A 12,995-nucleotide genomic window follows, 5' to 3' on the forward strand; every position below is an offset into this window, starting at 1 on the left:
GACCAGAGATTGCAATAAAACATGGATAAAAGGTTTTCCATTTCTTCTGAAGATTCACGATTTTGTTTTAGCTTATAGAGTTATAGAGTTACAGTTGATATATTTAATATAGTAAAATAAAATATTTGTATATATTTATAAATTTAATATATACGGCAATACAATGGATCTATAAGTCTGAGAGGATCTCTTGGGATCGCCGGCAGAACCTACCTACCTATATATTTAATACAATAGTCATATTCATCATTTTCGCATATAAAAATTATATATAAACTTTTTCATTTAAGCCGATATGGTAAATTCATGTTTATTTTTTATGCAACGGAAGATGTTTTAGTTTTTTGAGTTAAATATATATAACCAAAACAAAAAATTAATGAAATTTAATTTAAAAAAAAATTAAAAAAAACTTTTGTTCGTTAAATTATTCCACATGATAAAAAAAGTTGTTTATATTTGAATTACAACATATTTTTAATAGTTAAATAAGCTTTATCTAATCTAAAAATATTTTAAATATCTAAAAGAATAAATAAAATTTATTTAAAGTTTAAAAAATATTGTTTGTGTGTGCGTGGACGGTTTTCAAAGCTGTTAAATATACTTAATGAATTTCATTTATAATTATTATTTTCATTTATTATAAGCATATTACATATGTTTTTAGTTAATAAATAATTTTTGTTTTTATATTCAACTAGAAATATTTTTAGATTTATGTACAATAAATATTTTGATATATTTTTTTTACAATATGCAAATAAAAATTGCATTTCTCAGTCAACTTTTTTTTAAAAATTTAATTTTCATTTTTATTAAGTAAAATATTGAAAATAATAATTTAGAAAAAGCGAAAATATTTTTAAAATTTATAACGAACAAAAGTTTATTATTTTAATAATTTTATTAAGACATATTTTTCTTGAGTTTATTGAAGCAAAGATATTTTATAAGAAAATTTTGAAGAGTGAATGGATTAAATTTAATTTAAAATAATTTAATTTAAATAAATTCTTTATTTTTATATATTAAATTTACAGTCACATTATTATTTCCTCTTGCTAACTCGAGTGGTTATTAATTTTTATTTATAAATTTAATTTTTAATTAAATTTTCATTTTAATGTATGAGTTTTCATTGAAGATTTGTACTTTATTTTACTGGTTTCAATCGGGGGGATAAAGCTAAGAATTGTACTGGGCTTACAGAATTTATAATTTTTTATTTTTATAGGGTTTAGTGTATTGAAAATAAAATATGATATAGTGTGAGAATTAAGTAAAACTCTGAGTAATGGGTTTTAGATTGCATAGGTATTGTATTAATTTAAGTCCAATTAAAATATTTAATATATTTTAATAAAAATAATTTTAAGAAAATAATAAATATTTGTATAAATGAAATAAAAAATTTATAATTAAATCAAGAAATAACATGAACAGGTATTTAATATTATTGTAGTACTATAAGCGTTACATTGAAATAAATTAACACTATAGTTTTCAGAAGCTATTATGTGTCCCTTATTCATCAATTAAACTTAAAACATTTTTTAATTATACATATAATTATAATATTAAATATTAATATTAATAGCAGAAAGTTTCTAGTTCGTTTCTGGAAAAACGCTCTCTCTCTCATAAGCATTGAAATATATTATTAAAGTTTCAATCATGTAATATTGAAGTAAGGGGAATTGAATAAAAATAGAGTAGTGAATAATCTGTTTCCCGGCTGACAAAGAGTCGAAGCACTACGATCAAAGCATATCTTTTGTGCTAATAACTGATCCCAACAAAAAATGACATGAATCCTTCTGAGTGTAGAACATTAGGTTTCTTATTGGCGTAATTTTATTATCAATTGGTAAAATATGTTTCTTGATCACTGTAGAGTCATAAACAAATTTTACTATAAGTCTATAAGCCAATCCAAGTTTTGTACATTCAAATGAATTCTGTACAAAATAAATTTATTTTTGAGGATTTGATCGGGTAATTAATTAAGTTAGGCCACACTAGATGATTTGTGCGGATTGAAAATTCGTTTACATGTATTGTGATTAGTTTTCTGAGTGTGTTGTAAGTACAGATCATAAACATAAGAAAAAAACTATGTATGGATTGGTTTACTCAATTTTTTTACCCTTCTGAGAAGCAATAGATCATTTGAATTGTAAAAATCGACTAAATTTTACAAAAATTGTTGTAGGAGCCAGTTTTTATCTGTTGAATTATAGTGTATCCAGTGTATCGAGGAACATTGGTAATTTATAAAAATATTATATTTGAAGTTAAAAAGAAATGAAGCCTTGTTTTTTCCATTCAGAAGTTCTTCTTTTTTTGTTGTTTCTTGTTTCTTCTATTCAAAGGAAGAACAATGATATATTAACGATAATATTTAAAAAAGAATTCCATATCTATAGACTCGGAATTATTTTAAATTGTATAGAAGCTTTTTATTTTCCTTTATAATATAAATATTGAGAAATGAGGAAAATGAATAAATAAAGGTAATCGGCGACATATAATCATTAAGTAATTATTGGAATCCATGCTGAATGTAGAATTTGAATGTAGTTAATAAATATTCCGTTTGGAAGTGCTCATGAAATTTATAAGTGAGTGAAGTCCAATCTATTTCAATAATATGTAATTTCTATAATTTTGTGATATACATATTAATTGTGAACCAGTTCAGTAATAGCATTAAAAAGAATTTTAATTGAATTCCTTTTCTGTACAAAAAAGGGCATTGTAACGGGCTTTATAGAGCTTGATGTAATGAAAAGTGCTTCCAAATTACTTGCTTTTAAAATACTGTGAAGCAGTTGCGAGAAATCGTAAAGATTGAAGAAGTCATGTGAGGAAGGTCAAGGCATCACTTTATCTGTAGGTTTAAAGAAGAAGAAGAAATAATTCTAACTTTCAAAGCCAGTGGAAAACTTGTCGAAATGAGAATTTTTTGGAAACTATTTGATATCAATGACAATAAAGCAGTCCTGAGAAATCGTAAATATTGGAGAAATTGTAATGAAAGAGAGGGCAAAGCTCGATTTTAGCAACAAAGAAGAAGAAATAATTCGTACCCTTAAGCCAGTGGGAAGCATGTTTGGAAATTATTTGATATCAATGACAGCGAAATAGTCGTGAGAAATCGTAAAGACTACTGAAAAAATTGGTATGAAAGAGGAAATTTAAAAGAAGTAGAAAAAGAAATAATAATCTTTCAGTAGAAATTTTGATGTTATGAAAAACGAGGAAGAAATAATTTTTAATCTTAAGCTAGTGGAAATTTTGATGAATTTTAAAAACTGTAGTGTTGTAAAAGAGGTCAAAGATCAACTTTAGTGGATTTGCCAAAGAAGTAGAAGAAGTGATATTTCAATGCTTACAATTGATAGCATATTTATATTAATAAATTTTATATACATATTTCTGTTTTGTATTTAAATATTTATCTATTTACATAGGTTCCCATTTGTTGTGTGTACGTGTATGCATAATTTATTTTTAGGTGAACAATTATATTATTATATTTTACAGATACATTTTATAGTTTTTATTGGATTTATTGAATAAACTATTATTAACAAGAAATAATTTTCTTTTTGACGGCAGTTTTTTTTTTTTTGAATATACACAGTTCAATATATTATTATTTTTTTAATTTATTTAAATTGTTCTATTGTAAATGAAAAATAAATTATGCATTAAAAAAATCGTTTGTTTTTACTTTAAAATTAAAAATTAGAATGTTTAAAAGCAGAAGTAAAATGTTAAATATTTTTACTTTTAAAAATACATTTTCTAACAAATGGTTTAAATAGTTTTTAGAGATTTTAATATGTTAGTTTGAAGTTACAAGCACTTAATTTGGGTTTAAAATAATTAATGATTTAATACATTTATAATTTTTTTTTGAATATTAGATAATTATTATTTTAATTTTAATCTGTTGTTTGTCTGTTTTGTTTTTAAAAAAATTTTTTTTACTATGTTTTATATCAGATATTAGTTTTTTTACTTTTGCTAAAGATTGGATGTTATTCTGAAGACGTGTTCATTCATTTGCTTCCTACTAGTAATCTAGTAGTCTATATAGGTAAGAGTACTGTAATTTGTTGCTGTTTCTCTAATACAAATGCTTTTCTTTTGATATTAGTTAATTAAACATTTTATGCTAAAATTTGTTGCAGTTTTAATTAAGTTTTTTTACTTTAGTATCAAACTAAATATTTTAGCTTAGCTTGCAGTTTTCCTAATAATTTATTCGTTTTAATTAATGATATTTTTATTTATTTATGCTGAATGCTGACAGTGTTTAATGCTTTTTATATATTTTTCTTAATTAAATTATTTTTTAAATATTTATTTATTTTCATAGAATTATTTCAAAAGGCGTTCTGTTATTTAAATTTATTTAATTTTTTTATGCAAAAACTATCCATTCATTTCATGCCTAAATTTCTTACTAATTTTCTTTGCTTTTTGTTAATTTTTTATTACGGCCTGTATTTCATTTATATATATCAGTAATTTTTTTTTATTTTCTTGAAGTAATAGGAATTTTTGCTTTTCTGTGTTTAAATATAATAATAATTTTGCCATATTTACGAATGAGATTGCCACCTTAAAAATTAAATTAAATAAAATAATTAAAGTATGAATCAGTACATATATAAAATTAATATGTATAGATAAACGTTTATATATATATGCTAATATAAATATATTTATACATATCCATTTTATATATATAAAGCACGAATCAGTATATATTTAAAATTTATATATATAAATATACAAACATAAATATATATACATATCGATTTTACATATATAAAGTACAAATCAGTATATATATAAAATTTATACATATAAATATACAAATATAAATATATAAATTTTTAAATATAGGTATATCCATTTTATGTATATAAATCTGATTATAAAAAATTTTTATTTATAAAAATTAAAATTTACATTTTATTAAATTTGTTTAAAAATAGTTAATTTTTATAATCAAACTTGAAAATTATTTTTAGTAAAAACTCTTTTATAATAATTTTTCTCAAAGTGGCAATCTTTTGCAGAATTTTTAATTTCAAAGTGTTTTCTGAGTTCTGAATTTTTGTATATACTTTGAAATTTTATTTTAGTTGAATTAAATTTATAATAGCATTTCATTTATAACAATAACATTTTTTATTTATTTATTTATGAACGGCACGTTTAATATTCTTTTTCATTTTTAATTGTTTATAATATTTTTTCACATAATTACAATTTTTATATTTTTTTTTTTGATTTTTTTTTGTTGTTGAATTTTGCCTTAATTTTTTTGTTGCTAGTTTGCATTTTCGATGTTTTTTTTTTGTATTTAAATTTAATTATTTTAATTTTTTTTAAATATCTTTAAATTGTTAATTTGTTTTTATTTGTTCTACTTAAACTTAAATTCAAACAGCATTTGTAGTCGTTTCTGGCATCCAACGTAACATTTCACAAGGCCAAATTAGAGCACGTATCGTCTTTTTTACTTTTTTGAAAAAAAATTAAAGATATTAAATATTTAATTTTTTTTTCTGAAGTTTATATACTCCACAATTAAACAGCAGAAATTGACTTAAAATATTTCTTACAAATTCATTAAAACTAGAGACACATTTCTGACTCTTCTTCTGTATATTGAGGGAATATACATTGCGACCTAGAGATCTATTGTGTCCCTCTTATGGATATAGTGTATTTCTCCAAGTCTAACTCCTCTATGAATTGTAGTATTAAACCTATATCATAGTGTTTTATTTCTTTAGTTTTAAGACTTATATCGTACAGTCATTATTGGAGTAAGTGGATAAGGTAAAGAATATTGAATTATTGATTTCAGCATAAGAAATTTGAAGGATTTTATTCCGCTTTACCACCAGATTTCAGGCAAAAAATCTTAATAGGTAAATAAAAAACATAAACCTAATCCATTCTCTTGAGTTTAAATAATTTCTTCTGGAGAGCAGAGCCGGGGATTCACAGAGAAAGTGTTTTATTGCTTGTTTTTCTTGTAAGTTTTTTAGAAACCTTGAGGAACTCACTGTAAAAGTGAGTAGTAAAAGGAATACCCAGTTGGGCTGCGTGCATTCTTTTATAAGTGATCAAAGAGAACTGTAGTAAGTGGCGTCTTTTAATGAGCTCCCAAGATCTGATTGATAGCCTGCATATAATGTAAGCTATGTTATTTGGGAAATTACAGATGACTTGAGTGTCTTGTATTTAGTATTGTAAGCCTTAAGAAATAAGTAGTCGCTTAACTATTTATAGGGGAATATGAGACTTAAGTAGGACTAAAATTAAATTTCTGAAATTAACTCCAAAGACTTTGAAAGTATCAGTGATATATATTTATATGAGTGTAAAAAAAACTGTAAGTATAATGCTTGTTAAAGTAATTATAACATAAATAATAATAATATTAAATCATTATTTTAAATTATTATTATATAATAATAAAATACTATTATTTTTAAATATTATCATTTCAGGCTTGTCTTTAACACACTGTATGTAAAGTAATGTTGTAAATAAATTTTTCCAGTCTTCCGATTTTAATCGTTCTAAAGTATAGTATTTATAATATACTGTTCAACAGATAATATCGAAAATGAATCTTCCTTATTTTAAGTTATCATAGGTTTCTATGATTGTGTCAATTTCTGGATTTGTGGTATTTGCTATATATTGTATGTTAAGTAATGATATTTCCATAGTAATCTGTTTCGTTTCTTGGACTAAAAAATCACTTGTGGTATTTACGACAACACAATTTAGATAATGAACTTTTTCTGCACAGCGATTTCTCTAGTTCTTTAGAGTAAAGATCTCCTGCCGAATTACTGTACTTATGACCTACTGACCACGAACATCAAGAAATATTGGGAATAAACCTTCTCTGCGTCTCGGAATTTCATACATTTCGAGGACTACAGAATTATCTGCTTAATGTGGGGTATGTACGGTATACTTTGAATTAAGTAATGACACTTCCCTACATTATAATTTAATTTATTTTTTTGCCTGTTGAATCCCTGATATTTTGAAATAAACTACCTAGTATTTATTAGTCGTACATCATATTATTCATATATAAATTAGTATTTTTTTAAATAATATTCATTTCATAATAATATTTTAATGCGTTTATGAGTATTCTATAAATAATAACTCATTAGCAAGTATATAGAATTACATTAACTTTTAAAGGTCTGGGTCTAAGCACTTTTATGGACTTCATTGCTTTCACTTCAGAAATTTAGAAAATATTTTAAACTCACTTACCCAGTAGTCAAACGTCGGTTTCGATACTAACGGCTAAAGCATTATTATGCCTTAATGTTAGGCTATTACCGCCGGGAACACTCATTGGAGATTGCTTATAGCCATTTTGTTGCTGTTGCTGCAACTGTATTTGTTGCTGCTGCTGCTGTTGCTGTTGCTTATCAATTGTTTGCTGCTGCTGCATTTGCTGCTGTTGTGCTCCTAAAAATGGAGCAACCGAACGACCAGGATGGGTATCAGTCAATCCTGGCGTCGACTCAACACCATCATCTAAATCCATCATATCCGATGAGGATTCAGATAACGATGATTTCTTTAAATGTTGACCTACTTGTAAGTGTTGTAAAAACATGAACAAGCAATTTCGATGAAAAGAGAAGAGCGAAAAAAAAGAAATAAGACACATAAGGAAGAGTTAGAGAATGTGCATGATAACTTGTGATCTTATATTAGTAGAACTTAAATAGAATTTATAATAGGTGTATGTACATTTTTATATAAACTAGCAAATTTACATAAACATATATGGTATATAAATTTACACGTATGGCTTAGTAGAAGAAGTAATCAAATCAATCTTACCTAATGTACCAGGTAAATATGGACAACTAGTAACATGATTAAAGTTTTGGCTCTGCATCTCCTCTTGATCCGTTTCGCGGTGATAGAAGTAATTGAAATTACTGACGATAACTGGTACCGGGAGAGCGATTGTCAGGACACCAGCAATGGCACACAGTGATCCCACGATTTTACCCCAGACGCCGACAGGTCTGTATATTTTTAATATATATTTTTTGGTTTTTCATATTATATATATTTTTTTTTTGTGTTTTCGGCATTTACGTTGTATTTGGGGTTTTGACGATTTTCATTTAAAATTTTATTAAATTTTTTTTTTAAAGTTTTTTGTTTTTGTTTTTGTTAGGATGAAGTACGATGTTTAACGAACGAGCGAACGAACGAACGAACGATTAATAAAATGAAAAACAAATATAAAATAGATCATGAAGTCAAAATTTTGAAAATTTTCGCTTATTATTATTATTTGTTTTTTTTTTTTTTTAATAAAAATTTTAATATACAATATATTAAAAAAAAGAGGATACGTACAAAACATGTAGATAACGAAAAAAATTATTATATTATATCATTGATATATATGTATAAATATTTATATATATATTATGGGAATTGTACAAAAATTATATTGTTAGTAAATTTACTATAATAAAATAGTACATTGTTATAGGGAAGTACTTGGTTAAGAGAGCATGAAAGTAAAGAGAGGATTTATAGAGCGCGCGTAACATTAAAAAGTTGGAGGAAACAGTTAGTGAAAGTGAACGAGCGTGAATTAGAGAGAAAGTGAAGCAATGTGATGTTCTGGATGTGAGAGACGAAAAATTATTAAAAATATTTACTATTATATATAGTGTGTATGTGTGTATTTTTAATGTGAGATAAGTTTAAAAATATATTATTTGAAAGTGTTTTCATATGTGATTAATGTCTTATATATATATATATATCTAGCTATTATATTGTAAATTCGTATCACTATTTATATATACGTATATATATATGTGTGTGTGTATTTAACTATATCCATGTGTACAAAGTTTGTATATATAATCGTATTTTATAAATTGCTAAATTAAAAATTTTAAAATAAACACTATTGTTATAAAGTTAAAGCAGTGAAATTAAGCTTAAGAACAAGAAAAAATATAAAAACATTATTTAAATTTATTAAATGTATAAAAATTCATTGAGTTAATGTATGTTAATTGATGTTAAATGTCATATATGGATTAATAGTCTTATATAAAACTATTTATTATAAAAATACTAGGTGAACTAATAAGAAAGTGCTTATGAAGCAAGTGCTGGGAGCATTTGTGTGATCCATGGAGTTGCACTCCTATACATTATAACTCAAAAATGAAAACGAAATGATTTTATTATAAATTGAAATGAAATTGCATTATATGTGGTTCCCGAGGTAATGTGTTGTACTGGAGTTAAACTGATTTTTATGTAGAAACTAAAATAAAAACTATGTACTGATATATTCTGATGTATATAATAATCTGTCATAAAATAAATGAGTTCTATTGAAAGTGATAATAAGTATGGTATGGTATCGCATGTTTATATGGATATGTATTGTATATGGTTAAAAAGTTGTTTGTTTTTTGAATGAGTTAGTGAAATTGTTGCAGTCTTAAACAATTTAGAAAATATTTTAGCAAAAAAAAAAGTTTTATATATCCTCAATTTTTTTATGTTTCAAGCCAATTTAAAAAAACATATTTTTGTCAATTATAACATAAAGCATTTACAATTTTAACATGCCGCATGCAGAGTAGAAAATAATGAAATGCAATTTTTTTGGAAACTTTCTTTCTTGAGATCCAATAAATTTTAGGTCAATGCGGGTTTAATTAATGTTTTTTGTAATTAGTTTAAATGTTTGAGTTTTAGGTTTAACAATTATTTTAAAGTCCAATCTTGTAATAATTTATATCCGTTGAATCATAACTCAGTGATATCAAATAAACAATTTTTTAATTTTGAATAGAAAATTTTAAATTTGATTAGGTTGAGTTGTTTGTGTATGTTTAAAATATAAAAAGAAATTCGGTGATGTCTAGTTCAGTGGTTTCTATAATAAATATATTTATAATATATATACAAATATAATTAGTTTTAAATCGGGAAAACTTCCTATTGGTGATAAATATATATGTATCAGAGTATAAGATACTATAGTTTGTTTATTTTATTACTTTTAATCCTTATTATCAAAGAAGTAGCATAAAAGGGAAGTCAACTTATTTCGACATAATACCTATTAATAATGAAGTTTTGACCAGTACGTTTTATTGTTAAAGTTAAAATTTTCATTAGGCTGCTCTGGTCTTATTATTAGGATGCAAATAAAATTCAATTTATTTCATTTTATTCAATTTATTTCTATATTGTTAACCGTCTATTTGCTCTATAAGTCCTGAAGCAAGCGAACGACAATTTTCGATTTTGATAGATAAGGTTTTAGCGGAGAAATTGTCTATAAAGTAGAAGAAGTATGTATTCTACTATATCCAATCTATATTTATTTTAAGCGGCATTAAAATATCTAATGTTTAATAAAAAAAAACTTGTATTTTTAATGCCTTTAACGCGCTACTACGGTAATATATCACATATTTTGATATAAACTTATTTATCACTCTTAATATATACATAAAATTTGTAAAATATTCAATATGGTTGGACTTCAACCATTGAAACATAAATTCAAAGAAATCCTAAGAAAAGTTTTTTCAATCCGTCTTATTCTTCTTTAGTCTTTTAATTCTCAAAATATATACTACAAATATTTATTTGCCATTATTCTTTGTTCTCTATTTAGGAAGTAGATAATTAAAGATATTTGAATGTAAACTAAATCTACATATTACTATATATTAACAAATTAATGTATCTGTAAATTTTAAATAGGTTTCAGATTCACTTAAAAACCAGAATATTTAGTAAGACCTGGTATCAAAACAAAAATTCACATAATATATATAAAACATATATTTACAGTAAAATAGACAACCTAAACTTGAAGTTTGCTATTTTTGGTAATCCTATGCTTTTTTTTGAGGCGGAAACTTGGGGTTTAGATCAAAAGACAGTATGAAAAACCTAGTAAGTTGAATATTAAAAAGTATATATAAAGATTTTATATATTCTTTATTTGCAGTTAAGTAGATAGTAAAAATATTTTAATATAATTTAGATACATCATTTATTTTTTACTGTAATTCAAAATAACAGATAGCTTGTATTACATGTTAAGAGGACTACTCAAAATTAGATATAAGGAGTACGCAAAAATAGGATTCAGATAGTAACAAACATATAGAATTATATTCATTAAAATAGACAATAAGAAATTATTTTACGCCAATGTAACCAAGCCAGTTACTGTTTTTTGTAATCCTATATATTTTTTGATAAAGTAGAACAAATATAAAAGTCTTAAGATAATTATGTTCTCAGGAATAATAATAAAAATATAGATTTCTCTAACAAGTGGATATTGCTGCAATCTCAGCTAATTATTTAAAAACAAAGTAGTTCGGTAACTATCTAATTTGAGTATTTAAAACTTTATTAATTTTTATGGTTAGTGTTTTACTTACGATAAACTGACACCTTAAATTCAAGTCCTCAAAAGACCTAGGAGTTTGCCCGATACTGTTTGCCCGATACAAATGTCAAGCTAGGTGGGCAACTCTTGTCACTTGAATAAATGAACTTCTGAAATATAGGTTCCATAATACAATTTCTGGTGAAAGTTGGGCTGCAAGAAATATGTTACTCTAAGTAAGACCTTAAATGTAAGACCCCAAAAGCCATAGGAATTTCCGCAATACTGTTACATAAAGGAATGACAATCTAGGTGGGTATCTCACATCAGATTAAGAAAATTAAGAAATAAACTTCTGTTATATGGGTATAAATCTAGAATTAATGGTGTACGTTGGGCTTCGAGAAATATGTTACTCTAAGTTCATAATAGATCTCTTGGTCCCCGTATACAATAATTATAATAACATAAAAGAGGTCGGTAATTAGAGGTTGGTTATGCGATTGTAGTATTTCATGAAATTTAACACATTTTTTATGGTAAATAAATAAGTATACAATTGTACATAATTTTTATAAATATATAATTGTCAGTCTGTGTTCAGATAGTATGTACTATGTGGCATAGAGTGTATTTACAAAAAGCCTGTACATATGCAAAAAATGTAGGCAAATTTAGAGCGCGCGCAGCTATTCAGTAATTTTGAGATGCAAAACTGTTAGTGGAAGTGATTGTTTGGTGCGGATGAAGTGACAAATGCTGATGATATTGTGTGAAATTCATAGAATAATTTAGATTTTTAATTGAAACTTAAGTTGGTGTCGCATAAATGAATTGATTTGAATTTAAAATAAATTTAAGATTTCAAAGTGATTTGAAGTGATTTGAGGTGCACTGAAATGTCGATTGCTTGGAGAATGTAAATATTGTGATGCTTGTCTGAATTGTTGCTATTTAATGCTATTTGATTGATAGATTAAATGATTGATTGATTGATTGATTGATTGGTTGACTGGTAAGTGATTAAATAATTAATGTTAAAATATATATATGCTTTTTTTTGGAAACAAAACTTTTAAAAGTTTACATTAAAACAGAAATAACAAAACAAAATTGAAAAAAAATGTTTGGGTTTAAAAATATTTTTCGTGTTTTAATTTTTGAAATAATTTTTTGAAATTTTTTTCGCTTTTGTTTTGTTAAAAAGAAAGTCGTAACAAAATGAAAAACGTAATAAAAATTCTTTAAGTGAAAGTAATTAGTTTTTGCATACGTCATGTCACCATATCCAACGGTTGTCATGGTAACGACAGCCCACCAAAATGCATCGGGTATGGACTTGAAGAAGGAATTTTCGCTTCCAGCTTCCGCAAAATAAACCGCTGATGAGAAGAGTACAACGCCTAGAACAAATTAAATTTCTTGTTGGTTTGGTCTTTGCTTAACTGTTGCCTTCAAAAGGTGTTTTAGTATTTTTTTTATTAGTGTTTAATATTCGGAAAGATTATGT

At 24.9% G+C, this 12,995-nt stretch overlaps 1 protein-coding gene across 3 annotated transcripts in view; it reads right to left on the reverse strand.

Annotated features, from left to right (window-relative positions):
• Positions 1-12,995, reverse strand: part of LOC119670810 (potassium voltage-gated channel protein Shaker-like) — a 536,527-nt gene that overhangs the window by 17,424 nt on the left and 506,108 nt on the right. Inside the window, exons 9-12 of one of the 3 annotated variants that reach the window (XM_038081229.1) lie at positions 12,759-12,888; positions 7,921-8,111; positions 7,339-7,665; positions 5,418-5,545 (exon numbers count right to left, since the gene is read on the reverse strand). In XM_038081229.1, coding sequence (XP_037937157.1) covers positions 7,346-7,665; positions 7,921-8,111; positions 12,759-12,888 — 641 coding nt within the window. In that variant the 3' untranslated portion in view covers positions 5,418-5,545; positions 7,339-7,345. Of the gene's footprint in view, positions 1-5,417; positions 5,546-7,338; positions 7,669-7,920; positions 8,112-12,758; positions 12,889-12,995 lie in introns of those variants that run through there. The other 2 variants (XM_038081228.1, XM_038081230.1) reach the window with 2 other exon arrangements.

Source organism: Teleopsis dalmanni, chromosome 1, assembly GCF_002237135.1.
Source record: "Teleopsis dalmanni isolate 2A chromosome 1, ASM223713v2, whole genome shotgun sequence".
Classification (NCBI taxonomy): domain Eukaryota; kingdom Metazoa; phylum Arthropoda; class Insecta; order Diptera; family Diopsidae; genus Teleopsis; species Teleopsis dalmanni.